This window comes from Olea europaea, chromosome 15 (genome assembly GCF_002742605.1).
Source record: "Olea europaea var. sylvestris chromosome 15, O_europaea_v1, whole genome shotgun sequence".
NCBI classification, from domain to species: domain Eukaryota; kingdom Viridiplantae; phylum Streptophyta; class Magnoliopsida; order Lamiales; family Oleaceae; genus Olea; species Olea europaea.
Window position 1 is genome coordinate 20,760,111 of NC_036251.1, and position 26,541 is coordinate 20,786,651.

General features: G+C 34.6%; 3 protein-coding genes across 3 annotated transcripts; 2 read left to right on the forward strand and 1 right to left on the reverse strand.

Annotated features, from left to right (window-relative positions):
- Positions 1-990: 990 nt before the first annotated feature.
- Positions 991-13,690, forward strand: LOC111410431 (UTP--glucose-1-phosphate uridylyltransferase-like). The gene is made up of 18 exons (XM_023040751.1): positions 991-1,761; positions 2,477-2,562; positions 3,086-3,176; positions 6,541-6,601; positions 6,694-6,771; positions 6,872-6,916; positions 7,039-7,112; positions 7,394-7,466; positions 7,586-7,643; positions 7,784-7,830; positions 7,901-7,963; positions 9,142-9,182; positions 9,283-9,355; positions 9,553-9,636; positions 9,721-9,819; positions 9,924-10,028; positions 13,148-13,219; positions 13,311-13,690. The coding sequence occupies exons 1-18, from the start codon at positions 1,130-1,132 to the stop codon at positions 13,353-13,355; spliced, it is 1,827 nt and encodes a 608-aa protein (XP_022896519.1). The 5' UTR covers positions 991-1,129; the 3' UTR covers positions 13,356-13,690.
- A 1,072-nt stretch (positions 13,691-14,762) lies between these two features.
- On the forward strand, positions 14,763-16,390 carry LOC111410432 (50S ribosomal protein L3, chloroplastic). Its single transcript, XM_023040752.1, has 2 exons — positions 14,763-15,358; positions 15,907-16,390. The coding sequence occupies exons 1-2, from the start codon at positions 14,812-14,814 to the stop codon at positions 16,194-16,196; spliced, it is 837 nt and encodes a 278-aa protein (XP_022896520.1). The 5' UTR covers positions 14,763-14,811; the 3' UTR covers positions 16,197-16,390.
- Positions 16,391-19,154: 2,764 nt separating this feature from the next.
- On the reverse strand, positions 19,155-24,418 carry LOC111410433 (RNA polymerase sigma factor sigB-like). Its single transcript, XM_023040753.1, has 7 exons — positions 24,127-24,418; positions 22,919-23,181; positions 21,817-22,416; positions 20,377-20,607; positions 20,111-20,251; positions 19,745-19,945; positions 19,155-19,657 (listed from the first exon to the last, which is right to left on the reverse strand). The coding sequence occupies exons 1-7, from the start codon at positions 24,212-24,214 to the stop codon at positions 19,376-19,378; spliced, it is 1,806 nt and encodes a 601-aa protein (XP_022896521.1). The 5' UTR covers positions 24,215-24,418; the 3' UTR covers positions 19,155-19,375.
- Between the last annotated feature and the right edge of the window lie 2,123 nt (positions 24,419-26,541).

The window sequence follows — 26,541 nt, forward strand, 5'->3', positions numbered from 1 at the left end:
GGAAATAACAATAAGCTAAAACTACTATTTACCTTTCAACAACAGAAATGAAAATTGAAAAACTAAAATCATTAAAAATTCAAAATCCGAACTCACCATCTTCAATGGCCGAAGACGTGGGCTTTTTTTCAACCCAAGCGATCCATTATAACTACTTCATCTTTTGCTTGCCTCGTAAAACAAAATAAAATCATTAATCTTTCGGGAATAATACCCTCTAAAAAAAAACTACCTAGAACCACACAGTAAAATCAAACCATCATATATTCAATTCATAGCAAAAATCTATATTTACCAAAAACCCCTGTTTCAATAATTTTTTCGATTGTTTTATGATGGAAAGCCTCTGTAAAAGAAAACAAAAATAGATGGTTAGAACTTCTAGAATGCCAACCATCGAGAAAACGAAATTAAAGGAAAATGAAATAGAAAAAAGAGAAGAAGAAATGAATAGAAGAAAGGGGAAGTTGTACGGTCGAGGTCGAAGTCAAGGTCGTGGTCGTGGTCGTGGAGAATGAAGGAAATAAGCATTGGAGGCTGCTTTAAGATATAGAGGAAGCCACAGGGTTGCGTGATGGAAATAAGGAGACCAAAAAAAAAAGAAACGTCATTTTGAATTTTGTATAGTAACATGAGATTCAATTACTGTTCAATTAACAGTGTCATCTCCTTCCCCTTTTTTTTTATAAGAAGTTAGATATTTGATAGAATTTGTAACTAGTTATTAGATTATTATTCTTCATACATTTTTGTAGGGCTTACAAATTATAAACACATACAAAATCTAAACATTCCCAAGCATGCCATTAATATAGTTTGAGTTTGTTAATTTTAAGAAAGGATAAAATCGTTCATGTTAGAAAAAAAAAAATGAAATGTCAGGATGTAAATGCTCCGGGTAGAAGTTTGAGGATCTAAGTATATTAGTTGTAAAGGATTGGGGACCTTTTCTGCTAATCTTCTTATTGTACCTCACGCAGCATAACCTGTACCGTGTAATGGCTTTCTCCGGTGTATCGTTTCTCCGTGACCTCGCCGCTGCTTAAACCCTCCACCTCTCTCCTCCCTTTTATACCCCCAATATTATCAGAATCATAAACCCAAAAAAATCCTCATTTCAATTCCCAAAATGACAATACATTCAGTAGTAATCCAAAAACTGCTGAGCACAAACGCCCATCTAGGTCGCCGTGTAACAACCCACCACTTCAAGATCTTCTCTGAGGGCACTCGCAATGGCATGTCCATTATTGACTCTGACAAGACCCTCATTTCCCTCCGAAATGCCTGCAATTTCATCGGCCACTTAGCCCGTGACAATGCGCGGTTCCTCTTCGTTAACACCAACGCTCTCTTCGATGAAATCGTTGCCCAAATGACCCAGACCGTTGGGATCAAGAACGACACCACATGGCGTCTTGGAGGCTTTTTAACAAACAGTTCGAGCCCAAAAAAGTTTCGTGGCAGAAATAAGAAGTTGAACCTTGGTGCAATTCAGGCGCCGGATTGTATTGTGATTTTTGATACGGAGAGGAAAAGCTCAGTGATTCAGGAGGCGTCCAGGCTGCAGATTCCCATTGTTGGGTTGGTGGATTCGAGTATGCCGTCCGATACTTATGAGAAGATTACATACCCTGTGCCGGCTAATGATTCTGTGCAGTTTGTGTACTTGTTCTGTAATTTGATCACCAAGACTATTTTGTATGAACAGAAGAGGTCTCAGGCTGCATTGGTGGAGAAGGAGGATAAATACAGATCACGGTATGAGAATTATCACCTTAATAGTAGTTTTATTTGCTTTGCTGGATGCTAAATTTTCGAGTTATATACTGTAGAAATTGTTGAGGTTGGTAGGTTAGGAGTACTGATTTCGGATTGGTTCAGCATTATTGATTATCAGTTCATTGGGTTTTAGATTATTGTAACTCATGTGAGTTTGTAAACATATGTGTTTTCGGTTTCATCCATTCATGACTGAACAATAATAGTTAGACTTTATTATAATACTACTTCATTGATTTTTCTATGAAATTTTTATTGAGTAATTACGGCTTCAGAATATGAATATTCTTTTGATAGCAATCCGGTATACTGGTATGTTTTTGACTATTTCGTCAATACTCTAATTTTGTGGATGAGTTTATAACATTGCAGTTACATTTACATAACTGAGGATTACAATGATTTCTGTTCTCTTTCATGATTTTTGTGGAGAATGCTGTGCTACGTTGTGTTAGTATGATTGCAGAGATTTTTTGTATTCTTTAGTCACTGTTGATTATAGTTGTCCGTTCACCTTACTGTATCTTGTATTTTTTAATTCCAAGTGATTCGCTTTCTGTTCATCAAGAGTAAGTTAGTTTGATATTTGATATGAACCCCCCTTTTAGTTAATCTTACCTCTGATTTAATGTTTTCATTCAGTTATAATGATTTTTACTTACATTTTTGTTCTGATGGAAATTGCATGTGGAAGAGATGATGTTCAACAAATTGACAGGACTGCTACAAAGGAAAAAATCTCAGTTCTTCCTTATGAGAAATTGCAACCCGCTCCAGAAGGTAATAGTTTGATGAAAGTTATGTTTGTCCTCCCCCAGCCTAAACAAAACATCCTTTTTTTTTTTTTCTCTTTTTGTTTTGAATGTAGACAAAAGTATGTTGTAGTTGGGATTGTTTTGAAGCAGCTATTATTATAAGCTTAACAAACTTTCATTCGATAATGCTGTTAACAAAAGTTTATGTTATTAGATTACTTTTTCTAAATGTTGCAACTAATTTGTCGGTATTGCCCTATTTTAAACTAATCTTTGTACTTAAAGGGTACTTATCAAATGATATGTCGCACACTTACCTCTTGTGTGGGTCTTTCTCTGCTTTTAGTCCTTCAGTGCCCAATATTACATTATTCTTTTAAGTTCTTATTAAGCTGTTTTTTCTTAATCTTACTAGTTAGTCTTTAAGAAATTAGCAATTTCTTGAATAAGTCATTTCTTTACAACCATGACATATGCTGTTTATATCTTTACCCATTTTCAGCTCGTTTTTGATATACTTGTCATTCTTATTTCTTCAATTTCTGCAGATATCTTGGAAACTAAGCAGCTTTTGGACAAACTTGTTGTATTAAAGTTTAATGGAAGCCTGGGGACACAGATGGGCTTTAATGGCCCCAAGTAAGTATATATGCGACACAAATTTATATTGTTATGTACCCAGAATGGTTAATAGCTCATAGGACAAAACTAGTTGAACTGACATGGTGGCACATCCACTTGATTTATTGGTGTATATTTCTTGAAATTGATATCTTATACGGTTATAAAGGATTGGCTTCATTGTTTGACAATACTGGACGCTTAATACAACTAGATTTGATCCTTGTGACTTTGGAAGAGAGTAAAACTACTGTCTGACACTTGTGCTCTTGGCTTAATTAGGTATACAATATACTTTTGAAAATGAAGTTTATTTTTCCATTTTTGAAATCAATTATGAATTCATCTATACTGAAGCAATGTCCAAATGTAATCTTTAATTGATTTCCTCTTTTCTGTGTTCCTGAATAAACTATTCCTCCTAACACTTACTTTATGCTAATATGAGGAAGGCTTCAGAATCCCTTTGTTGATGGTGCTATCTGGTTGGCACCTATATCACAATTGACTTATAGTTATTTGACTTAACACTGAAGTAGAAGTGAGTCACCGGTGCCAAGCCTCTTGGGTTTTGAGCACATAATGCACAGTCAGGTACATGCTTCACTGAAGCAGAGTGCACATTCATTTTGGAGTAAAAAACCTCTACTATGATATAGATTCAACTGTGTTTAGAAACTGCAGCAAGTCTTAATGAAGTTCAGTTTTCAACTGTCTTTAGAAACTGCAGCAAGTCTTAATGAAGTTGAGTAAATATCAATTAATTTCTCCAGTACTACTGCAGTATTCAAGATAAATTAGTCTTAGAGCAAGACTTGTGTATGTGCTTTGGATACTAATCTAACTTTTATGATAACTGTTGAGATTAAAATGGACTTGCTGAGAAAAATAAAAGTTGGACTTGCTGAGGAAAATAAAAAAAAGCTACAACAAGATAATCTTTGTTCGTTCTAGTATCCAGGGAAAAATGTTATCTTCATTGTTCACGGCCCTTTTTAGATGTGAAAGGTGAAGTGCTGGACCTTTCATATTTTTATGCTCGCTATTTTGTATCTCATTCAAAACATTCTTCATATAAATTAAGCTGTCCAGGATAAATTATATTGTATACTGTTAAATGGATCAGGATTTTCTTGCATTTTAGATGGACATGCAATATTTTGAATGAAGATAAGATGCAATTTTCTGGTTGCAACTTTAGTTATTGAATTAAGACTATTGTTTACATGCAAGCACATGTATTACTGCTATATATATCTACTTTCGGACTTTCTCCTACATTCTTTCATCAAACTGTCCCTGACCGAAAGTAATGAATATCTCTCTCCCATCTTTCTGAAACATTCTTCTCCCTCTCATGTTCTGTCTCATTTTTCTTGCTTCTGGGTATTCGCCAGCTAGTGAAATCAGAAGCATTTGAAATTTCTGTTAAAAAAAAAAAAAAAGAGAAGCAATTAATATTCTGTGCATCAATATATTTGTGCTGCACTTTTGTTGTTTTGAAGCAGGGTTTCCAATTTGTAAAATGGCTTTAGACACGACATGTGCATATATACAGACATATTGTTCCTTTGCCTTTTTAAACCCCTGTTTGAGCCCTATTTTTTGGGGAAAAATTTTGGATTTACGTGTGAAATTATTTTATGAGAGAATATGTGGTTGAAAATGAGTTTTGGAAAAATGAGTCTGTGGAAAAAATGGTGCACAAACATAGGCTAACTTTCATTTGCATTTTGTACATGGTTCGTGGTTATAAGTGCAATAGAAACTCTTATTTCTGTTATCTTGCATCCCTTAAAATTCGCCAGTATCCTGATCTACGCATATACATACGTGTGCAGAAACATCTAGACATCTCTATACCACTTTTGTTTCTTTAACTCAACATGTGCGCGCTTTATCCACATGTTTAATAAAAATATCAACATATCTGGCTCCTGACATTGGATTAATATGCAGGAAACCTAACAATGCACATGTTTTTTATTCATATGCAATCTAATTTATGAGCCCACATATTTGCTTCATAGTAAAATCACTAATATTCGACCACACCAAAATATGTTATATTCTTGGTGCGGATGCGTTATGAAATTCTTGTGATAAGAATTATGTAATAAATAAAAGCGATATTTGAACAATCATGTCAAGTATATATTGAATAATAATTGATTGTTGTTGAAAAGTGTACAATACCTCTATATTTTATAGGAAATATTATTTTCTAATACTACTTCTAATAGTATTAGAAAATTGAAACTATAATCCTAATCAAATAAAAGATCAAGTCCTATCACAACTATACAAGAAAACTAAATAGATAAACATATTTAAAAAGATAAATTACTAGATAATGTGAATCATAATTGTAGTAGAAAACTATTAATTGTAGTTAAGATGTACCACATCATCACTCCCACTTAAAGAATCACTTGTTCTCGAGTTTTGTTGAAGAAAAGAATCCTTGATAACTTGTGTGTTTTCGAACTTGGCTTGAACTCAAGGAAATTCTCCATCCACATGTTGCCATGTTCTATGCTTGTTGAAATAACTAATATTCGTAACAATTAAAGTCTATTAATTCTTGTCAACTTACTTTTCCATGAGTTCGCGATTCCTTTCAAGGCTCAATGCAGTCAACATCTACGTAATGTTGTGAAGGGTTTCGTCGATCCCTTCAATTCGTTGTTCGAGTTTGTCGAGCCTCTGTTCATCGTCGAGGATTCGACTCTCACCTGGACCATCGTCAGCCATCAGATTAAGACAATTTCCTTGCTTTGATGCCAATTTTGGTGCGAAAGTATTATGATATTCTTGTAATAAGAATTATGTAATAAATAAAAATGATATTTGAACAATCATGTCATGTATTGAAAAGTGTACAATACCTCTATATTTATAGACAAGATTTTTTCCCACTTTTAATAGTATTAGGAAATTAAAACTAATTGAAATTATAATCCTAATCAAATAAAAGCTATAGTCCTATTACAACTATACAAGAAACTAAATAGATAAACATAATTGAAAAGGTAAACTACTACATAATGTGAATCATAATTGTTGTAGGAAACTATTAATGTAGTTGTGATGTACTACGTCATTTTCCCAACTATGTGATTGAGTATCTTTATTGTATTTAAATATCTTGTGGGGTTTGTATATTTAATCAAAGCATTGAAGCACTGAAAAAAATTATTAGTAGTTTGCACGAATAATTTCATTTTTCAATAGAGTTCTTTTAGCTCATGTTCTTTTTGTATCGAAAGATAGGTTTATGAAACTTTAAATACCAAATGTCTAATCGTGACTTTACATGCTCGATTTATGACCCTTCTCTGTCAGCATGCCTTAGTAGCTTCCCATATAATGTATTATGCAGGTCTGTTATGGAAGTTTGTGATGGATTGACATGTCTGGATTTGATTCTTAATCAAATTGAGGTGATATTTCTCTCCCTTCTTTGGTATGTATTTTGAGCAATCTAATGTTCAATACATTTTATTGTACTTAAAAATGGTCTACTGTTTTTTAGTCTTTCAATTCCAAGTATGGATGCGTCATTCCTCTGCTTCTGGTGAATGCACCCAATACACATGATGGTGTATTGAAGGTAACTTTATACTTACAGTATGTATGTATGTAGGTATATATGTATTCGTCGTTGGAACTTAATTTATCAGAGCTGATTTTTGCTTCTTGTTATATGATAGGTCCTGGAAAGGCACTCTAATAAGAACATTCATTCTCTTGTCCAGGTTCTGTATCCTGATGCTCTTGTGCATATGTGTGTTTGATGCATTCAGCATTTGAAACAGGCTTTTGTTAATGAACTTTATTTATCATTTGATGTTTGGGAAGCTGACACCTTTTTTTCCAGAGCCAACACCACCAAGGAAACATCAATGATCTTCCACCAGCGTCAGCTGGAAAACAGGATGACCAAGATGGAATGTATGTTATTTTCCAACTTATTCAAAAGAAAAACCCTTATGTTATTGTGAATATGTTTGAATTTCTAAGAAACGTTTTTAGGTCTTGGACCCTGGAAATAGTATATCGTGAATTAATTGAAAGATTCTTGATGTAACTCTCTCTTAAAATATTAGTACTTTTGTGCTGAAATCTTGTTTACACACTAATAATTCACCTTTTATGACTTTGCTAATGTAATCATCAACTTGTTATCTTCAGACATTCCCCATTTTAATCATTTTACTCATTTTCTTATGAAGGAATTCTATAAACCTTGCTGAGGTTTTCTCCTCACTGATGAACGATGGAAAAATTGATGTACTGTTGGCTCAGGTAGAAATTTTCTCTCCTGGGTCTTTGTACATTATTTGCTCAGAAAGTTTGAAACCTTTTATGCTCTTTGTTTATGGCATAAACATGTAACATGTGATGTGTTTTCTTTTTTTGGGCAGGGCAAAGAGTATATCCTGGTGTTGAATTCAGACAATGTTGGTCATATTGTTGACCCTAGTATCCTCATTATGTGCTTCCAATTATTCTCATTTCCCGATATTCAATTTTCATTGATCATATATGACATTGTCATACATCTTTTGTATATTAATCAATCTGGACTACTGATAATTGAGCTTCTTTAATGCATATTGTAGAAATCTTAAATCATTTGATTCAGAACAATATTGAGTATTGTGTGGAGGTAAGCACATAAGGCTTCATTTTATTTGATCTTTAATTGATAACTGTTACGAAGTTGTCATAGTTTTCAGGTGATGCCTAAATCCTCTGAATCAGAAGAAAGTAACCTTTCGTCTATTAAAGAAGAGTTTGAGGTTGGTTATGATTTACATTTATTATGCTTTCTTAGAAATCTCATCTCCATTCAAAAGTTATTTATTTAATTAATCTGAGGCAATATGAGAGTTCTTTTTTGCAGATTAGTAGAAATTTGTTTAGTTAGTTAAACAAACAAACACGTTGGAATGGAGACCTAAAGCTTAGACTATTACAGAAGAACTTGTGTAGGAACTTGAATCCATCTTTATAAGATCTATGGATAAGCACTAATACCGACATAAAAGATTTTCTCTGAAATGATTTTCCCAACATTTGGTTAAAGGGCGATTGTAGGAATACATCTATCATTTATTTATTTATTTTTTTAAGAGTAACAGAAAAATTAGCAAATGTTGCCTAGTAATATTTAATTAATGCTTTGTACCTAAAGTTGGGGCCATTTAGGCCTGGTATATTTACGCTTATGGGGGTACTTTTTAAGGACTCCTTTATAAATATTTAACTCCTATTTAAAATCCCCCTCTATAATGTCTATACACCTGGATTTGCAACTCAAGCATATGCTCAGAAAAGGATAAAAGAGCTGTCTCGAAATTTTGGATATAGAGGGGATACAATGCATGCTGAATTGATGTGTCTGTATTGAACAATTATACTTTTCAAAATAAAATTCAACCTTCTAACAACTATTAATAATTGGCATTTAAAATGTTTTTGAAAAGTTTAAAGTGAAAATGTTATTAAGCACCATTTGTGTAAAGTACTAATTTAGGCGACAATTGCATGGCATTAAATAATTGATTCACTTGCAATGTCTCATGATTCATTTAATTAACCTATCAAGTGTGGCCGCTTAGACTAGCACTCTAGCATCACTAGTGCTAGATATCATTATTCTTTTTTATAGGTATCAACTATTCAGCTTCAATATATTTTCATACCTTGAAAATGTTAAGAATTGACATATTGACATATTTGTATCATGAAATTATAGCTGTATTCGTGCTTTCCATTGTTTGGCAATATGGTGAACTTGAAATTTGTAGTTTTTATTCTCTTGGAACTGCAAGCTTTGACATGGAAATTATGTTGCTGATTATATCCATATTTGTGGCAAATGCTTCTGTAAATATTTTCTTTATATTTCAATACATCTAAATTTGCACTAAATAATTGATATTTGTTTTTATTGTGATTTGCATTGTTCTCTTAGAACCTAATGCCAAAGAAGAATCTGAAATTCACTCATACAATGTAAGTTATTGCTCTAGCTAACTTTTGTGCCTTGTTCTTTTCTTTTTCCAGAAAAAAGATACTATTTTGTTCACTCCTTGTCTATCTAATTCTTGTATAGGTGGATGAATATGAACTTTATTGAAACCCTTGTGCAACGACGTGCAGCAAAAGAGTCTTTGACCATTTCAAAGGTAACATGGTTTTATCTGTTACATGCATGCACAATGCATAGTCGATCTATTATGAAGTAGTAGATGACAGTCTTCTTTAGCGTGGCATCTTGGTATCTTGGTTTTCTGTGTTTATTATGTGATTCCATTCTCGATTGGTTTCTCTGTAACAGTATTCTTTTTCCTTATTAATGTCACCATTTGTATGTGTGATTCAGCTCTTTGATCAGTCATTTGCTATAAAAGTTCCTAAATCGAGATATCTTCCAGTTGAAGCAACATCCGATCTACTTCTGCTACAGGTTATAATAGTCTCAGCTTTAATATTATCATTTTTGCATATGTTTTTCGGATCATATATTTGTAACCATTGTGTGCTTGTGCAGTCAGATTTATTCACCTTTACTGATGGCATTCTGACTCGAAATACAGCCAGAGAAAATCTTGCCGATCCTATAATTGAATTAGGAACAGAATTTGAAAATGTAAAAGGCTTTTGGAACTTGGTGCCTTACTTTTGTGCTGATGTTCAAAATTCCCGCTTCATTTTCCATTAGAGTTTACAATTTTTCTTTTTTCCCCTTCTCAGATCAACGAATTCCGGACTCGCTTCAAGTCCATACCTAGTGTTGTTGGACTTGTCAGCTTGAAGGTGACTGGGGATGTGTGGTTTGGAACTGGTATAACTCTCAAGGTAGCAAATTTTCTCCTCGACTAGAATTCCCATAGTTAATGACAATTTAACCTGATAATTCTCTTTCTTGGCCAACTTAGATAAATACTGAATAAATCAACTAGTTTATAACTATGGCAATCCAGTTCATCTACTCCATGACTGAGCAGTATGGCCATCTTAAGCAAATTACTATGAAGCCATGATTGGCAGCGCTAAAATGCTTATCATGCCTCATCAATAAAAATATTGAGATAGTCAGGATCATGGAATGCATTTGTGCATGCCCCTATTGTATGCCTTTACATTATTTCTTTAGCTCTATGTGGGGCATTGTGCTTTTTTTTCTTGGTGCATGGATCTCATTGCGTTTTCTTTTTTCTTGGTGCATTTACGCCGTGACCCTTATTCCTGATTTTGGTATTAGAAATTTTAAAGATGAATTAGTTTTTTTAATTTGCATATGACTGGCTATCATTTAACTTGTGGTATATCGTTTTTCAAAACTGAAAACAGAGAACGAGTGGCAATATTAAAACAAAAAACAATACTGTTTTTCAGTAAAAACAATTGAACCTAGAAAATGCTCGAGTTGCAACATCCAAATCACTAGTGTGAAGAGAGATACAACACTTGCCGTGAGATTCCTATTATTATTATTATTATTATTATTATTATTATTCCCCGCCCCCCTTTTTGAAAGCATGAACTTCGTGATGCAATTACCACATCAAACCTTTAGTTTTTGCGAGTATTCTCCTAAGGGAGTTTTTACATGTGTATGAGCACCTTTCCTTGAACCAAGAATTAGGCTAGACACATGAACACGTAAGATGATTTTACATTGTCTCGCCCCAGTTTCCCTGATTCCCCCAATCCAGTCTCCATTGCTGATAATGTACAGCCTACAATTATATAGTTGCCTAATGGATGGACCTATATGAACCAAACTCCAATGACCTAAACATAAGTTCAGTTAACCTTTGACCTCTGGTTTGGATCATTGATCCTGATCAACTTCCCTGAATTCCTGAAACTACACTCTTGAAGTATGTATACTTAGTGGAGCTTATATAATCTAGCTTAAGAGGCTGAGTTGAGAGCTATGTTTTAAGATCAACAGATCTAACATGTTATGGTGATCGGAAATCCATAATCTAGGGTGAAAGTTAGGGTTGGACATGGTCCGGTTAGAAATTTTCGAAAATTTAGTAAGTGGAACCGTCAGGTCCAAATTTAATTATTGAACCGTTTGGATTCGGTTCTATTCGGTTTTTGAGTTCTGTACTACAATTAAATTTTTTAGTATTTACAAAGTTAAATTAATTCAACTAATGACATGTTCAATTTTAGTTCTTACAAAATAACGTAGTCCAATCTTATGTGTCTTTTGTGTTTCTTTTTGCTGAGTTCATCAAAGATTTCAATGTTAAAATCACATGAAAAGGAAAATAGGGAGCTCACAATAATTAAAAGAGGTTAAGGCTTAGTATGGTCTGATTTGGTTCGATTCTAATGAGAATATATTTGAACCCAAAATTTTCGTGTATTTGGTAAGTGGAATCATTGGATTCAAATTTAATTATGGGATCGTTCGGTTCGGTTCCGTATTATAATTACTTTTTTAATATTTATAAAATTTCATTAATTTAACTAATGACATGTTCGGTCTTAATTCTTATAAAATAATGTATCCATTGTTGAGTTCTTCATAAATTTGATTGTTAAAATCACATAATGAAGAGGAAGATAGAGATCTCACAATAATTAAAAGACGTCAAGTTTCAATTCGATTTATTCGAAACGGTAGAAATAACACTACTGTAGAATAACGGATTTGGATAAAACTTAAGTCAATTTGATTAAGTTGGCTTGGATTGAAAATTAGAAATAGGAAAAATTATATTTTTAGGTTTGAGAAAATTAACTATTTAGCAAATTTATTTAGGAAAAACAAATAATTTGGCTTATTTAAAAAAATTAATTAAAAAATTAGGAAAAATTCGATTCTTATTTGGTTACTTGGTTCTTGTTTTAGAACCGTACGAACTCGTCGATTTTCGATTCAAATTCCCGTTTGGGCATTTAATTTAAGAAGAACTACTAGTTTCGGTTGGATTTGGGAGTTTTGCCCAGCCCTAAAAGAGGCACAATCAAGCTTTAATTCGATTTCTCCAGATCGATAGAAACGTTACCACAGTAGAATAACAGATTTGGTTGAAACTTAATTCAATTTGATTAAATTGGGCTAGGACTGGAAATTAGAAGTAGGAAAATTATATTTTTTGGTTTGAGCTAAATTAATTTGTTAATAAATTTATTTAGAAAAAATAAAATAATTTGATTTATTTAAAATAAATAAATCTAAAAAATTAGAGAGATTCGATTTTTGATCTAGAATCGAAAACCGAATGGAACTCGTCGGTTCTTGATTCAGATATTCATTCGGGTATTTAACTTGAGAAGAACCGCTCGGTTTGATTCAGTTCGGTTTGGTTAGATCCGGTTCGGTTCGAGAGCTTTGTCCAGCCCTAGTAAAAGTGATCAATTTACCTGTAATCCTGTATGAGTACATATAACGAGGAATTCTTTTAACATTACTCGTCTATATATTAGATTTGGAACATACAAATAGAAAGATAGAGGGTAACAAATGAAAAAATTTACTAGTTTTAATTATTCATTCCCCTCTAGCGAAATACCCATAGCCTTTTAGTTTTACGTGCAGTTCATTAAATAAGATGTGATTCTCTTAAATTGTTCATACCATGATCATAGTATGAGGTCGGTTTGCCAAGTCAGTCCCCATCATCTAGCTGTTTACGACATCTCTGTTTCAAAGAGGCAGCAGGGAGAATCAAATTCCCTTACTATGAAAGGATATTGATCATGGATTACCAATGAGACCCATTTGTTAATGGAGACTGACTGTAATATTAATTGGCAATATGTTTACGTTGGTTCAAATCCAGCTCAGCCCAATAAAATCGCCACCCAATCTAGCATTGCCTCCCACGGAAAAGGATGATGGTATGGAGATTGGAAGGCTATTTGGTCCTAGCATAAAAAGTAGACATTTTTTTGTTTGTTTGTTTGTTTGATAGACTCTTCTCTTATGTATGTTGGTGTGCTGTTTTCAGGGAAAGGTCATTATACAAGCCAGACCAGGAATGAAAATAGTTGTTCCTGATGACACGTTAGTTGAAAATAAGGTATGAAACCAGAAACTAGACCATGGCTTGCAATTCTATAGTTCACGTGCGTTTAATAGAAAAGAACTTTAATGAAAATTATATATCCCAGATTATTACAAGCCAAGGAGACATCGGAGGAGGAGGACCTTTATAGCTTCTTGAATTGACGCAGAAGGGAGTTTGTTGTATTGAATTTTGTTCTTTAATTTTTCTAGATAACTAAGTTATATACAACAGATCCTCAGCCTTGAAAAATCAAAAAAAGGGGAAAAAAGAGAGAAAAAAGAAAAAAGAAAAAAGAAAAATACAGTTAGAATTAGAAGAAATAAATTGTTGGTCTTGTTCATTTAATCTTCTATTGAGGGTTAGAAAGATCAGTGCCTGATGAGTATTGGATTAGCAAATTTGTTGGCTTAAGCTGTGTATGCTTTCGATATCTGATGCTTGATTGAAAATGGTGAAGCTCTCATATTCTATAAGATTACAGTATGTCTGTTGCTTCCTTACATAAAATAATTTATTGCGATCACCAAAATTATTTGCTAGTCACAATAAATCGAATAACAGATTTTCTGAAATTTTCGTTTGTCGGTAAAACCACCATTTATCCATACTTGTCTAGTGTTCTGCTTTGGATATATATGATTTTCGCAAAAGATTAATGCATCTTAAAACGAGGGACAAATTACGAAATAATTCTTCTTCCTAAAAGTAAATGAGTAAAGCATCATTTCTAACAATTGTTTTTTATGAAAATATTCTAAAGAAGATCGATCGCACCAAGTTACTAGAACACGAGCAATTATTTTACGTGAAACAAATAAAATGAAGTAGCTGAAGCGCTTGCTAAAAGTGCCATTAATTTTACTTAAGAGAGGTCCATGGAAAATTTGTAATGTCTGGAATGTCAAATAATGGACAAATTTTGATTTGTATGGTAATGTGGAGAAAATTTTTTAATCGAGAATTGAAGCAAAATATAGAAGTGGAAATTGGCCCTTACACCCGACCCCAACAGATCCCAGCTCCAACTGTGCAGCAGTGGATAAGTAGAGCCTCCCTCCCTCGCCGTTCTCTGCCTATCGTCCAACTCTCGCCATGTCAATTACTTCCCTCTCCCCCACAATCCCCACAGCCTACGCCACCTTTTAGATATATATGATTTTCGCAAAAGATTAATGCATCTTTAAACAAGGGACAAATTGCGAAATAATTCTTCCTCCTAAAAGTAAATGAGTAAAGCATCATTTCTAACAATTGTTTTTTATGAAAATATTCTAAAGAAGATCGATCGCACCAAGTTACTAGAACACGAGCAATTATTTTACGTGAAACAAATAAAGTAGCTGAAGAGCTTGCTAAAAGTGCCATTAATTTTACTTAAGAGAGGTCCATGGAAAATTTGTCGTGTTTGGAATGTCAAATAATGGACAAATTTTGATTTGTATGATAATGTGGAGAAAATTTTTTAATCGAGAATTAAAGCAAAATATAGAAGTGGAAATTGGCCCATACACCCGACCGCAACAGATCCCAGCTCCAACTGTGCAGCAGTGGATAAGTAGAGCCTCCCCCCCTCGCCGTTCTCTGCCTATCGTCCAACTCTCGCCATGTCAATTACTTCCCTCTCCCCCACAATCCCCACAGCCTACGCCACCAATGCCTCTTCCTCCTCCTCCCTGTCCTTCCGCTCCTCGCTTCTCCTCCGCCTCCCCATTAAGCGCCTCTCCAACCTCTCCCTTTCTGCCACCACTTCAAAGAAAACCCCACTCATCTCTGCATCAATGGAAGCTGGAATTGGTGTAATGGGCACGAAGCTAGGCATGATGTCATTCTTCGATGATTCCGGGGCTGTAATCCCCGTAACCGTAGTCGGATTCCGGGAGGGCAACATTGTTACTCAGGTCAAGACCGAGCTCACTGATGGTTACAATGCGGTTCAGGTCGGGTATAGGAGAGTCCGAGACCGAAAATTGACGAAACCGGAGATGGGGCATCTGGAGAAGTCCGGAATTATCCCTTTGCGCCACTTGCAGGAATTTAGGCTCCAGGCCGTTGATGGGTTTGAGCCCAATCAGAGACTTTCGGTTGAGGAATTGTTTAAGGAAGGGGATTTGGTTGATGTTTCTGGTACCACCATTGGGAAGGGATTTCAAGGTACCAATTTATATATATGTTTTTATCTGTCTGTGTAATTGAAAATTTTCTAGAGTACCGCAATGTAAATGAAACAGTTAAAGCTGTTTCCTAACAATGACTGAACTTTCAATTTTTTTTTGGAATATGTTCTTTCAAAATTGTTTCGAAGCATCAATGTACTTTTGATATTGGTTCCCATTAGGATTTTGTGAAAATTTAAAGATTCAGTCTGCCACATTGTCCAAATCGTTCATTTTCAAATGGAATGAGAATAGAGTGACAGATTGAAACAATGTTGAAAATATGGAGACTATTCGATTGAATTTTAAAGTTCGCCAGAGCATAAAAGTAAGCAATGTTTATGCAGTGATAGAATGATGAGACTTAACAGTGTCTACCATTTCTTTTTCTCCTAAGCAAGTGCTATTAGATGGTTACCTGGCATCCAGTAGGCATACTCCTGTAATTCTCTCCCCCCTTTTTGTAGCTTAGTGTTTTATTCGTTTTGTTTCTTATAGTCTATGGAGTTGGAAATTAACTCAAAGCTTGTTGGATTCTGGTACCAGGTGGAATCAAGAGACATAACTTCAAAAGAGGTCCTATGACTCACGGGTCGAAGAGTCATAGACAACTTGGGTCTATTGGTGCTGGCACAACTCCTGGACGTGTGTATAAGGGTAAGAAAATGCCTGGAAGAATGGGAGGCACTAAGAGTAAGATTCGGAAGCTGAAGATTGTCAAGATTGACAATGAACTTAACGCTGTGATGATCAAAGGTGCTGTTCCTGGTAAGCCTGGTAATCTACTACGCATTACTCCGGCGAAGATTGTTGGGGTAAATATACCAAAGAACTAGGCTGTTTTGACATTTAAAAGTCCATGTAATTTATTTTTTGTATGAGTGGCATTATCAAATTTTCAGATGCTGTGCCTATAGTTACTGCACCTTCATACGTGTTATGCTCATTTGAGATGTGATTATTCCATGGAATCTTCTAGGACCAACATCACTGAGAAACTGGTTCAAATAGCAAAGTGAGAAGGTTACTATGCAGCTTGAAATGTACTCTTGTATGTCATATTAGGAAGAATTAGTCACCTGCTCTGAAATTGTGTATGTTGGAATGAACTTATTAATGATCTAGGACGATCTTAGTAGCCGGGTGGTGGCATACTGAAAAAGTGCTCTCGATTGGCTCTAGCCACCGGGGCTGTGAGGCCTCCAAAAAAATTCTGGAATGATCGAGGCTTTCAAATTATATTGCAACTTTTCAGCAAAGGTGTATCTGAGCCTAAATCTGTTGTCCTGGACTTCCTGACCCCGATACAATTTTAACGCCTCGGCACATCAACTATCCTTAGAGAATGGGAAGACGCTGAGGTGTAATGTGCATAGGTATCAGAAAACGAGTAGACATCTTCCCATTTGCTAAGGAATGATATGTCCAGATGTCAAAAAGGTACTAGGGGAACAAGTTCGGAACAATAGATCCAACCTCAGGTATATCCCTCATGAAAATCCATTCCTTTCTCGATCCTTCATCATGAACATTTGAAACCAGAGGTTTGAAGTTTGTCTTCATGTAGCATTACTTGACCAAATCCTACTAGCTCTTGAGCAGGAAATGCCATCGATGCCCAAGTGTAGGTAAATTGGTAGTGTCCAACACCACTTTGACAGTTTAGCATAAAGTTTATGCTCCTCCTTAGTTGTAAACACTCTCCAATTGTTTTATGCTTATGTAGTTCTGTTCTCGAAAGAATTCTCAGCTTGTTAGATATGCAACTGTGAATGGCTAGAGAAGCTTGAAATTCCCAACTGGTGTGAACCCCTTGGTTAAAAGTTCATCTGTTAACTCGGGTTCAGCCATTAACTTGGGTGGTTTTATATTGTAAATTACTTCATCTAAAAGTTGAAAATGTTAAAAATGAGATGTATTTATTATTTAAAATTGAATAATATTATTTAACATCAATGATGTTGAACGCCAGTCTAGGTGTCATTATATTAAAAGTCATATTAAATGGCTATAACTCCTTATATATATAGGGTTGTGCTGTGTGTACACACAGGCATACACCCTCCTCACATGAAGGGGGGTCCACATGTCGTGGGACCCCCTTCATGTAAGGGGGTGTAAGGCTGTGTGTACACACAGCATTTTCCATATATATATACACACGAAAATCACAAGTAAAGTTTAAAATCACCTCTTGAACTTCATTAAAATTCATGTCATCAACAAAGAACCATTTAAGCTACTATCCTCCTCTTACAATTTTATATGAGCAAACCTTGACATCAAAAATGGCAAATGTCACGTGTAAAACTTGAAATGCAACAAATCATGTAAAAGTATTTCTTCTCACATTTCTAGAAGCAAATTCACTAATTAAACTTTTGTAATCAATATGTTCTAGCAAAACTCAAAGAGGAGAAATTGAATGTAATTATTTATCAATTATCGTTCAACAAAAATTTATCCTTTTAGAACCAAAAAATCACGAAATAGCAATTAACAAGTGGATAATTGGCACAAATAAAATGGCGATGTTACGATATAGATTATATTATTGTAAAGCAAGTAACAAAGATTGACGGTAGAGTATACTCTTCTCAATTTGACTGTTCTTCGTTAGTTATAAAGTGTGGGAGAGAAGAAAATGACAAAGAGGAATTTGAGTTGCTTTTCACTCTTCACTTTAATCATTTGGAATATAGGCTGTTTGTTGGTTTATTAGTTAGGTAATTGATTAATGAAGCTAATTTAGCATTTGGGATTAAGCTTGTAAAATAGATAATTTAAAATATTTTTTTCAATAATATGTTAAATTTTAAAAAATATTAACGTAATATAATTTTTTTACTCTATTTTCGTAAATATTGTGCTCCTTAACTTAACATAATAATGAAAATTTTACACACACCTATAAAAAAAAATTTGGTGCCCTACAATGTTGAGGCCTTGTTCGGTTGCTCAACTCGTAGGACTGCCTATCTTCAATACTATTCTACACTTCCAAGTTCCAACAAATTATACTTATTTTCACAGCTTAATTCTATGATAAATTAATACTATGACAATGATTATGTTCCTGTCGACCAGTATATTTTGCTAAAACAAAGAGGGATTAGCAGATGTCACCAGACTGTTGGGCAATTCCAAGATCCCAAGCAACATGATGATGATTGATGACAAGTAATGCTAATGTTAAAACACAGTAAAGGTGGTACTAAGTTTTAGTTGAACATGTCACGTAATGACACCCACATTGGCGGTGTTGTAACACCAATAATACTAGATAACATTCTTATAATTGATAAATTGTGAAATCCGTACAACTTGTACAACCAAAGCCAAAAACAAGTACAATCACGTCTAGAGATTGGATTTCATAGATAATATACATTTGAGGACATTGTTAAGTGGTGTTCGAGGTTAACATGTTTTTCTTAACATAGAAGGACACAAGCAAAGCAAAGATTTTCTCCATAATAGTATGAAAGTGTGATCCTCCTGAAAAAAGCTACATTTTTAGTAAGAGAAGAACATGTTTTTAATCCAAATCATCGCAATCTCATGGACGTAGTGCATTCATCATCAAAACCACCTTAAAATTCTAGTGTTAGAATTCCAGTCTGTTGCCTGAAAAGCTAGAAAACTGGAAACACTTTCATGGGTACAACCAATTCTTAGAATTTGAATTTATCCCATCAACCCGATTAACGAAAGAACACGTGGTTGGATCAGTTCAGCCAATTTGAACAATCGAAGACCCATTTTCTAAAGCATAAGAACTGAGATACAACAAATTGATAAGAAATTGGTTCTCCCAAAGAAGTCTTTTATTACTATAACACAAAAATGTACAATTCATAAGCTACTTGTAGTTCAGCATGGTGTAATATTATAGCTGAAAATAGAGAAAAAAATGGAGAGATTTTGGAACTCTCAATGCAACCAGCTAATGAATGAGCCTCGAGAAGGAAATTGATTCTATTAGAAACTAAATGATCCGAGACCGAGAAAGGTGTTATGGAATCACATATTGCTGCAAATGCTTTGTTCTTTTTTTATTCTTCAACTTACGGAATGCACAGGATTCAATTTGTCGGATTCTTTCTCTGCTGACACCCATAAGCTCCCCAATTTCTTGCAATGTCTTCATCCTACCATCTTCTAGGCCAAACCTCCATCTAATCACCTGCTTTTCTCTCGGGTTTAGAGTATCCAGAACCTTGGCTAAGTCCTGTTTCATAAACTCCTTGATAAGCAAGTCTTCGGCTGTTTCTGCTTCAGGATCTGCAATGATTTCCTGAAATTGACAAGCCAAACGAGGTAAGATTGGAAACGAGTAGTAGCAAGAGAACGTGAACTTGTGGGAAATTTAACTTGGACTTACCGAAGGTTTGAGATTCTGGTTTATCCCAATTTTCTGATCAAGCGATCTTGGAGCTTTAGGGGTAAACAGAACTGCATTGAGCCTCTTCATTGAGAGCCCAGTTGCCTCTGCAACTTCTTCGTTATCAGGTTGTCTACCGTTTTCATTAAACAGTTGCTTTCTTGCTTCCTTCACTTTATAGGTTGCCTCGACCATGTGAAACTGTTATGTGCAGACAAAATTACAAATTAAATTGTACTACACCCAAATGGAACAACAGGTGGTTTTTTTCAAGAATGTATAATTGTGTAACATCTTCCTTCGCAGCACAGGAAAAATGGAATATGAGGTTTACTTGTAAAGAAATTAATTTTACAGGAATTTTACCGGCAATCGAATTGTCCTGGATTGGTCAGAAAGAGACTTCCGAACAGCCTGCTTTATCCACCAGTGAGCATAGGTGGAGAATTTAAACCCTTTTGAAGCATCAAATTTCTCTGCACCTCTCACAAGGCCTCGGCATCCTTCCTGATGAAAATTTGTTAAAAATGTAGTGTTAGAAAGGAATCAAACATCATACTATCAGTTTTACAGTTTTTCTTGCGGGAAACACCTTAAGTTAGATAATCAAGACCAACGAAGAAAATAATTACCTGAACCAAATCTTGAAGGTTCATCCCAACTCCCTGATAATATTTTGCAATAGAAATAACAAGACGTATATTGCTCTTTATCATTTTATCTTTGCAAAGAATACCATAATTTAAACGCTCCCTCAAGGTTTTCTGATCAACGCTGGCCGCAGCAGCCCATTGAGCAAAAGTAAACTGGTCCCCATAACGTTCTGTGAGCTCCTTCTGGAGCCTTTCCAATTTTAGTAGGTCCTGCATTCATGATGAATATATATTAGAGGACAAAAAATTAGACATGAGAAGATTCGAAAAGTACACGAGGGAGAAGGATGAAAGGAGTGTGCACAAGACTTGTAATATTTGCCAGTGACAAGTAAGAATAGTTTCTCCCAGTACTGAAGAAAGTAATATTAGGCCCTATAACATGAATGCTGTATGGGAATTGAGTTCCATCAATTAGGAAGCATATTTAAACAGTGAACCAAAATTTTTCAAATAAAAATCCTCTAAAGCAGTGTTGAAATTTGTAATTTTCCCAAGGAGGAAAGAGAAATACTGAAATATTATGTTTCCATGGTATAACCGTATGACAGGAAAGCTTTGAATTGATGAATGTACCATTTACTCAGTTCTCTTTTTAATAATTAGGGAAGGAAATTAAGATTCTAGTTATAACTAAGAAAATCACATCCAAAAAGAATGGCAAGTGGCCAAAATTTTCAAAAAAGCTATCAAGATAGAGAAATTGTTGATACACTGACTTGATCAGGAAAACTACAAAAAAGTTTAATGTTGACTTTGAATATAAACTCTTGTCATGCCAAATGTTGAACACGTTTTTATTCACACCCAAATTAGTAATTTAAATAAATTGGCAGTGGCTTCCCAATCTCTTGATTAATGAACTTCAACTGTGACTACAACAAAGAGTGCAAATCTAGACGAGGATAATCAGGTACCAGACTTCACAAGATATAAAGATGCAACCAACTAGATGTCTAGCACTAATTGGAAATCCACACGACAGAGGACAGTAAGGTGCCAAACTTTGCAAGTTGTAAGGACAACAAATTATTGATTGACATTAAATTAATCTGGAAAATTGATAGTGATGGTACTAACTGCTAGCCAAATGCAGTACACATTCTTTGTTCATACAAAAAAATCATTTACCAAACTAACAATCTCTTTTATTTTGTCATAAGCCCCATCCCCTGACACCGGAAGTGAAAAATAAAGATGCATAAGAGTACAAAAATAGGCCGGGATTGGAAAAGAAAGAAGGAAAAGCTCGATTCGGTACAAAAATAGAAAGGCCCATGGCAGAGTTTTCAGTGATGTCTATGGTCCCTCTTGAACTGATTGAACGATGTATTGCTCAATGAGAAGTAAAAAGTGGCATGCATTGTAAACATAAAGAGAATTAAAAGAAGGATAAAGCATTTTTTTGGCTCGAATTACCTGTATTCCTACTGACAACTTCTGTTCTTCAGCTGCTGTAAGTAGCTTGGAACTACTAGTAGTTCCTCTTAAGTAACGCAATGGGTCAGAATAATCTATATCCTGCAAAACCCCTTTTTTCCGGGATGTAGAACCAGATTTCACACACACAACATTAGCTGCCGCCTTCTGTGCAGCTCTAGTTCTTCTGGCTTTTCGTTCTATTTGACGCTTTGATCTCACAGCTATACTCCTGGACAATTGAGCCTTAAGAAGTTCGAGTTCTTCATGACTAGGCTCCACATCAGATTCCGTAAGGAGGAAAGAAGCTGAATGATTTTCACCCAACCCTACAGTAACCTTAGACTCTCTGCCATTCACTCTTTCTGAAAAATTAGCAAGCTGATTCCTCTCCAACAATAAATTATCCACTTCAGGCATGATTTCTGTAGTTTCGCAATCTGACATCATGGCAGTACGATTACAGACCATCATGGCTGCATCTTTTGCAACCTTAACTGCTGCCTTTGCTAAAGCAAGTGCTTCAGCTGCAGCCGCTGCTACAACAGCCTCTTCAATTGTAATAAGAGTTTCTGTAGCTAAAGTTGCTTGAAGATTTGCCTGGACGCGCATTAAAGTTAATTATGATAGATGAAAGCATCAAATGACTAAAGCTAGTGCCAAGATTTTTTTTTAACCACATAAAAACTATTATATTTCTTCTCTTTTCTTAAGGCACAATTGGCAAAAGGGGTGCGTGTGGAAATTGAATGAGTTGATTGAATAAGCATACTTTTGCAATATGGACTACAGGATTCACTTCAAAGAATACCGTAAAAGATAAGCGCTAAAATTTTCTTCTGAAATGTGATGTATTTGAAACATCAAGGTTCACACAAATTGGAAAGCAGCTTCTATCTTTATGAACAACACAAAAAAGAGTTATAAGATATTTAAACTCACTTATTTACAGATTCCTTACATGAACAACAAATGTAATAGCCTTTTTCTTTTACTAGACCTCGAGATAGTTAACTGAAAACTTTCTGTTATATCAATACAAGCCCTATGCAATGATTTTCTAGCGTTCAATTAGGTAGCATGTACGTATTTGAATTCTCACCTCAGTGGGTGGACAAACTGCTTCAATATACGTCCATGTTCTGTTTGCGGCTATAGAGTTGGAATGAACATCTAAAGAGGGTAATTTTAGCTTGTCCAAGTCAAGCACTGCAGATCTTGTTGGTTTCGAAGATCTGTCAGCAGGTACTGAATTTGAAATGACTTCTAATGATGGTAATTGTAGCTTCTCTAACTCGAGGACCGTAGTTGTTGCCGTAGATAAGATACACTGTGTCCGGAAATAAATAGGATCTCTACTTTTTGCTGCATTTTAGTCAATGATAAATATTAGATCCAAATTCTACTTGCACCTTGGACACTGTATTTCATTAGAAACTTCCCCTGACCACTAGGATGTTCTAATATTGGGCAGTTCCACAATTAGAAAAAATTTAATTGCAGATCATAATTAAGTGCTTTCTGATATTGATTGTGAGAATGAATAGAAAGAACATTCACATTATTTTGTAATGTTCAACTACATCCACATAAAAAGGAAGGTCATAAAGAGAAAGACGCATTTGGTTTAAAACAGAATCTACACAGAGTCAGGAAACCAAATGATGAAAAATAATAGTACATGGAGACATACAAAAGTGAAAATAGAGATGGACATTGGCAAATCAGACCAACTTAAAGGGAAAACATATAAACTATATAATGCAAAATGATGACAGGAACCTGCAATGTTTGTCAGGAATCTATGCTTGTACCAAGAAAAGTTAACAATTAATATAATTATTATTGAGATGAACAAATGTGGATCTAATGATCAAAGCACTACACAGTCAATCCCTATAGAAATTTCAATCCAGATTCTCCATTTGGTGTAACGAGATCTTTATTTAGCTTGTTTAGTCATTGCACTTTGGTGTTACTGTGCATTAGCCATAGGCGAAAGGAGGTGAGAAGATTGTGATTGTACTTTTACTTGTTTATTGTCTTTTTTTCCGCAATTAAGTTTCATTTTATGTTTACCAAGAACTCAAAGCCAATTAATCCAAGATAAGAGGCCTACTTCCTCACCCATAACCCAACCCCGGAAACACACTAGAATACACACAAACATGAACAATGCAGCACCGACGAGACTCGAACTTCTCGAAAACCTAAAAAATTTAAATTTCTACACTCCAATCCAAGTCCATAAATAATGCAAATTCTCATATCTTTACTTCGACAGACACATACATAAAGAGAAGGAATTACCTGGGTGGGTGGAAGAATGATTCTGTGATTTAAAGTTAACCGAAAAAGTGTCCGGCAAGCACCTGAATTGCGGCACCAGACAGGACATCCTTCTCCTAAATGTCTAAATACATACACACAAGCAGATTTGTACTCGTGAGCATGCTATTCGTACACAAATACAATCTGCTTGTATGAATGAGGCAATAAAGCAGGTCTTCAAAATTAATTGAGTTAGAGCCGAACAAAAATATGAACAGAGAAAACTGTGAGAGGAAAGACTCAGGAGAGAGAGGAGTGATGAGTTGCCAGAAAATGATAAATAAATGGATAAGAGAATGCTTTTGCCCAAGGAGATGGAGTTAATTATTCCAATGGTCACTGAACTAGGTCCATTTTTTTTATTGGTCACTAAATTTTAAAATATCGAATTTTGATTATTGAACTTAGGTTCATGTCTTTGATTAGAAATTGAACTTTAAAATATCAAGTTTTGACCATTGAATTTTGAAAAATGTCGAGTTTTGGTCATTGAACTTAAATCAATGTTTTCAATTGTTTACTGAAATTTAAAATGTCGAATTTTGACCACTGAACTTTGAAAAATGTTGTACATTACTCACTGAATTTTGAAAAATATTGTACATTTTTTACTGTAAACTCGATATTTTTCAAAATTCAACAGTTATGCTAGTAAGTAACGTACGGTATATTCCAAAGTTCAGTAGTCAAAATTCGACATTTTAAATTTCAATGAGCAATCGAAGACATGAACCTAAATTCAGTAATCAAAATTCGATATTTTTTAAAGTTTAGTAGCCAAAACTCGACACTTTAAAGTTCATTGACCAATGAAAGACATGGACCTAAGTTCAGTGACCAAAACTCGATATTTTTTAAAGTTCAGTAGCCAACACTCGATACTTTAAAGTTCAGTGGTCAATCAAAGATATGGACCTAAGTTCAATATTATTGAAACAATTAACTCAAGGAAATTAGGACGAGAGATCGATAAGCAGCTACCGCTTCTTATGTTTTGGACTTTGGGCTTTGGAGGCCCATCTACAGTTGTAAATATATTCCACGCTGAGAAATATGGATAAAGATACCTGTCCAGGGACACATGAGTCCTGGACGGTGGCCCTCGACGTATAGCAGGGTCCGAGAAAATATTTGGCTCCTACTTACTATTTATATAGGCACACCCGCTCAATAAGAACGTGATACGTAACAAATATTTTTTTGTTATAATATAGATGATCGTGTTAAATATGCCGAACTTTAGACGACATTGTTGGATTTGATGGTTTATCATTGAATTTTGGTTGGTTGAGCTTGAAATAGCTCCCTAGCGAGTTTTCATAAACTTAATAGTCGATATGGGTTCATAACAATCAGGCACTATGACGTGACAATTGAGTCTATCTAAACTGTTGACAGATGCAACCATTGAGGATGAATGATGTGCTCAAAATTTGGGTCCTCAAGTTGAATACTATACAACATGAAAGTATTCTTTACGAGTTTATTATTTACCAAGTATCATTGACTTTTGGGACGTGTCAGTTTCTATATTTTCAATGTATCTATGGAATTACATACATAATTTGGTGCAATGAATTCGGATTCACACACACATTAAAAAGGCCTTCCCCTAGTTTAATAATTTATTTTATCATTTTTTTTAAAAATTTCGCCCTTTTCCAAATGAAACTTGAGCTCAAAGTTATATTCTTACCATTTGAGCTGGCTTTGACCTTAAAATATTGTGGGAAAATTCAAATATGTCTTCTTCTATGTTCTTTCACTTTTCTCCAAGTATACTCTTAATTAGTCTATATATTTTTTATGCCTTAAACCTACTTTATATGACATCTTTTATAAATACTTTATGAGTTCATCTGTATCTATAAATATTGAAAGCATTAATATTATGAAAGCTCTCGCCCATACGGGACTCTATGTAATTGCCTATAGTATGATCCGACACAGTTTTTCTCTAATGCAATCCCCAAATAATATCATTCTCATCTTTCTATGCAATAACCTCTCAAGCACAAAGAAAGGGTAGGAAAAACCAAGAGAAAAGAAAAGGGAAAGATGTGCAAAACCTAGGAAGAGTAGGAAAATGATGGCTGTGCAAAATATGGGGAGAATGAAGAATAAAGATGGGGAGGCTCCTATTGGGAAATAACGATGAGGCAAAAAATATACTGCATTATAGAAACAAAGAAGTCTGTTCTTGAAAATTATGCATATATCCTTCATGTTTAACTTTAAGGGTATTTTCGGATAGGTCTATGAGATCCTTTTTGTAACAAAAGTAGAAGGTTCTTATCACTTGTCAAAATGCTCGATCTAAAAAAAAAAAATTTGAGGATGAAAATACAAGACGAATAATAGATTAGGGACATCCGCTGCCATTTTCCCTAAATA

Coding starts and splice junctions, on each gene's coding strand:
- LOC111410431 (XM_023040751.1), top strand. CDS start 1,130: ATGACAATACATTCAGTAGTAATCCAAAAACTGCTGAGCACAAACGCC. Junction 9,637..9,720: donor CCGATCTACTTCTGCTACAG/GTTATAATAGTC, acceptor GTGCTTGTGCAG/TCAGATTTATTCACCTTTAC. Junction 10,029..13,147: donor GAACTGGTATAACTCTCAAG/GTAGCAAATTTT, acceptor TGCTGTTTTCAG/GGAAAGGTCATTATACAAGC.
- LOC111410432 (XM_023040752.1), top strand. CDS start 14,812: ATGTCAATTACTTCCCTCTCCCCCACAATCCCCACAGCCTACGCCACC. Junction 15,359..15,906: donor CATTGGGAAGGGATTTCAAG/GTACCAATTTAT, acceptor TTCTGGTACCAG/GTGGAATCAAGAGACATAAC.
- LOC111410433 (XM_023040753.1), bottom strand. CDS start 24,214: ATGTCCTGTCTGGTGCCGCAATTCAGGTGCTTGCCGGACACTTTTTCG. Junction 23,182..24,126: donor TCATTCTTCCACCCACCCAG/GTAATTCCTTCT, acceptor ACTAAAATGCAG/CAAAAAGTAGAGATCCTATT. Junction 22,417..22,918: donor CAGTTTGTCCACCCACTGAG/GTGAGAATTCAA, acceptor ATGCGCGTCCAG/GCAAATCTTCAAGCAACTTT.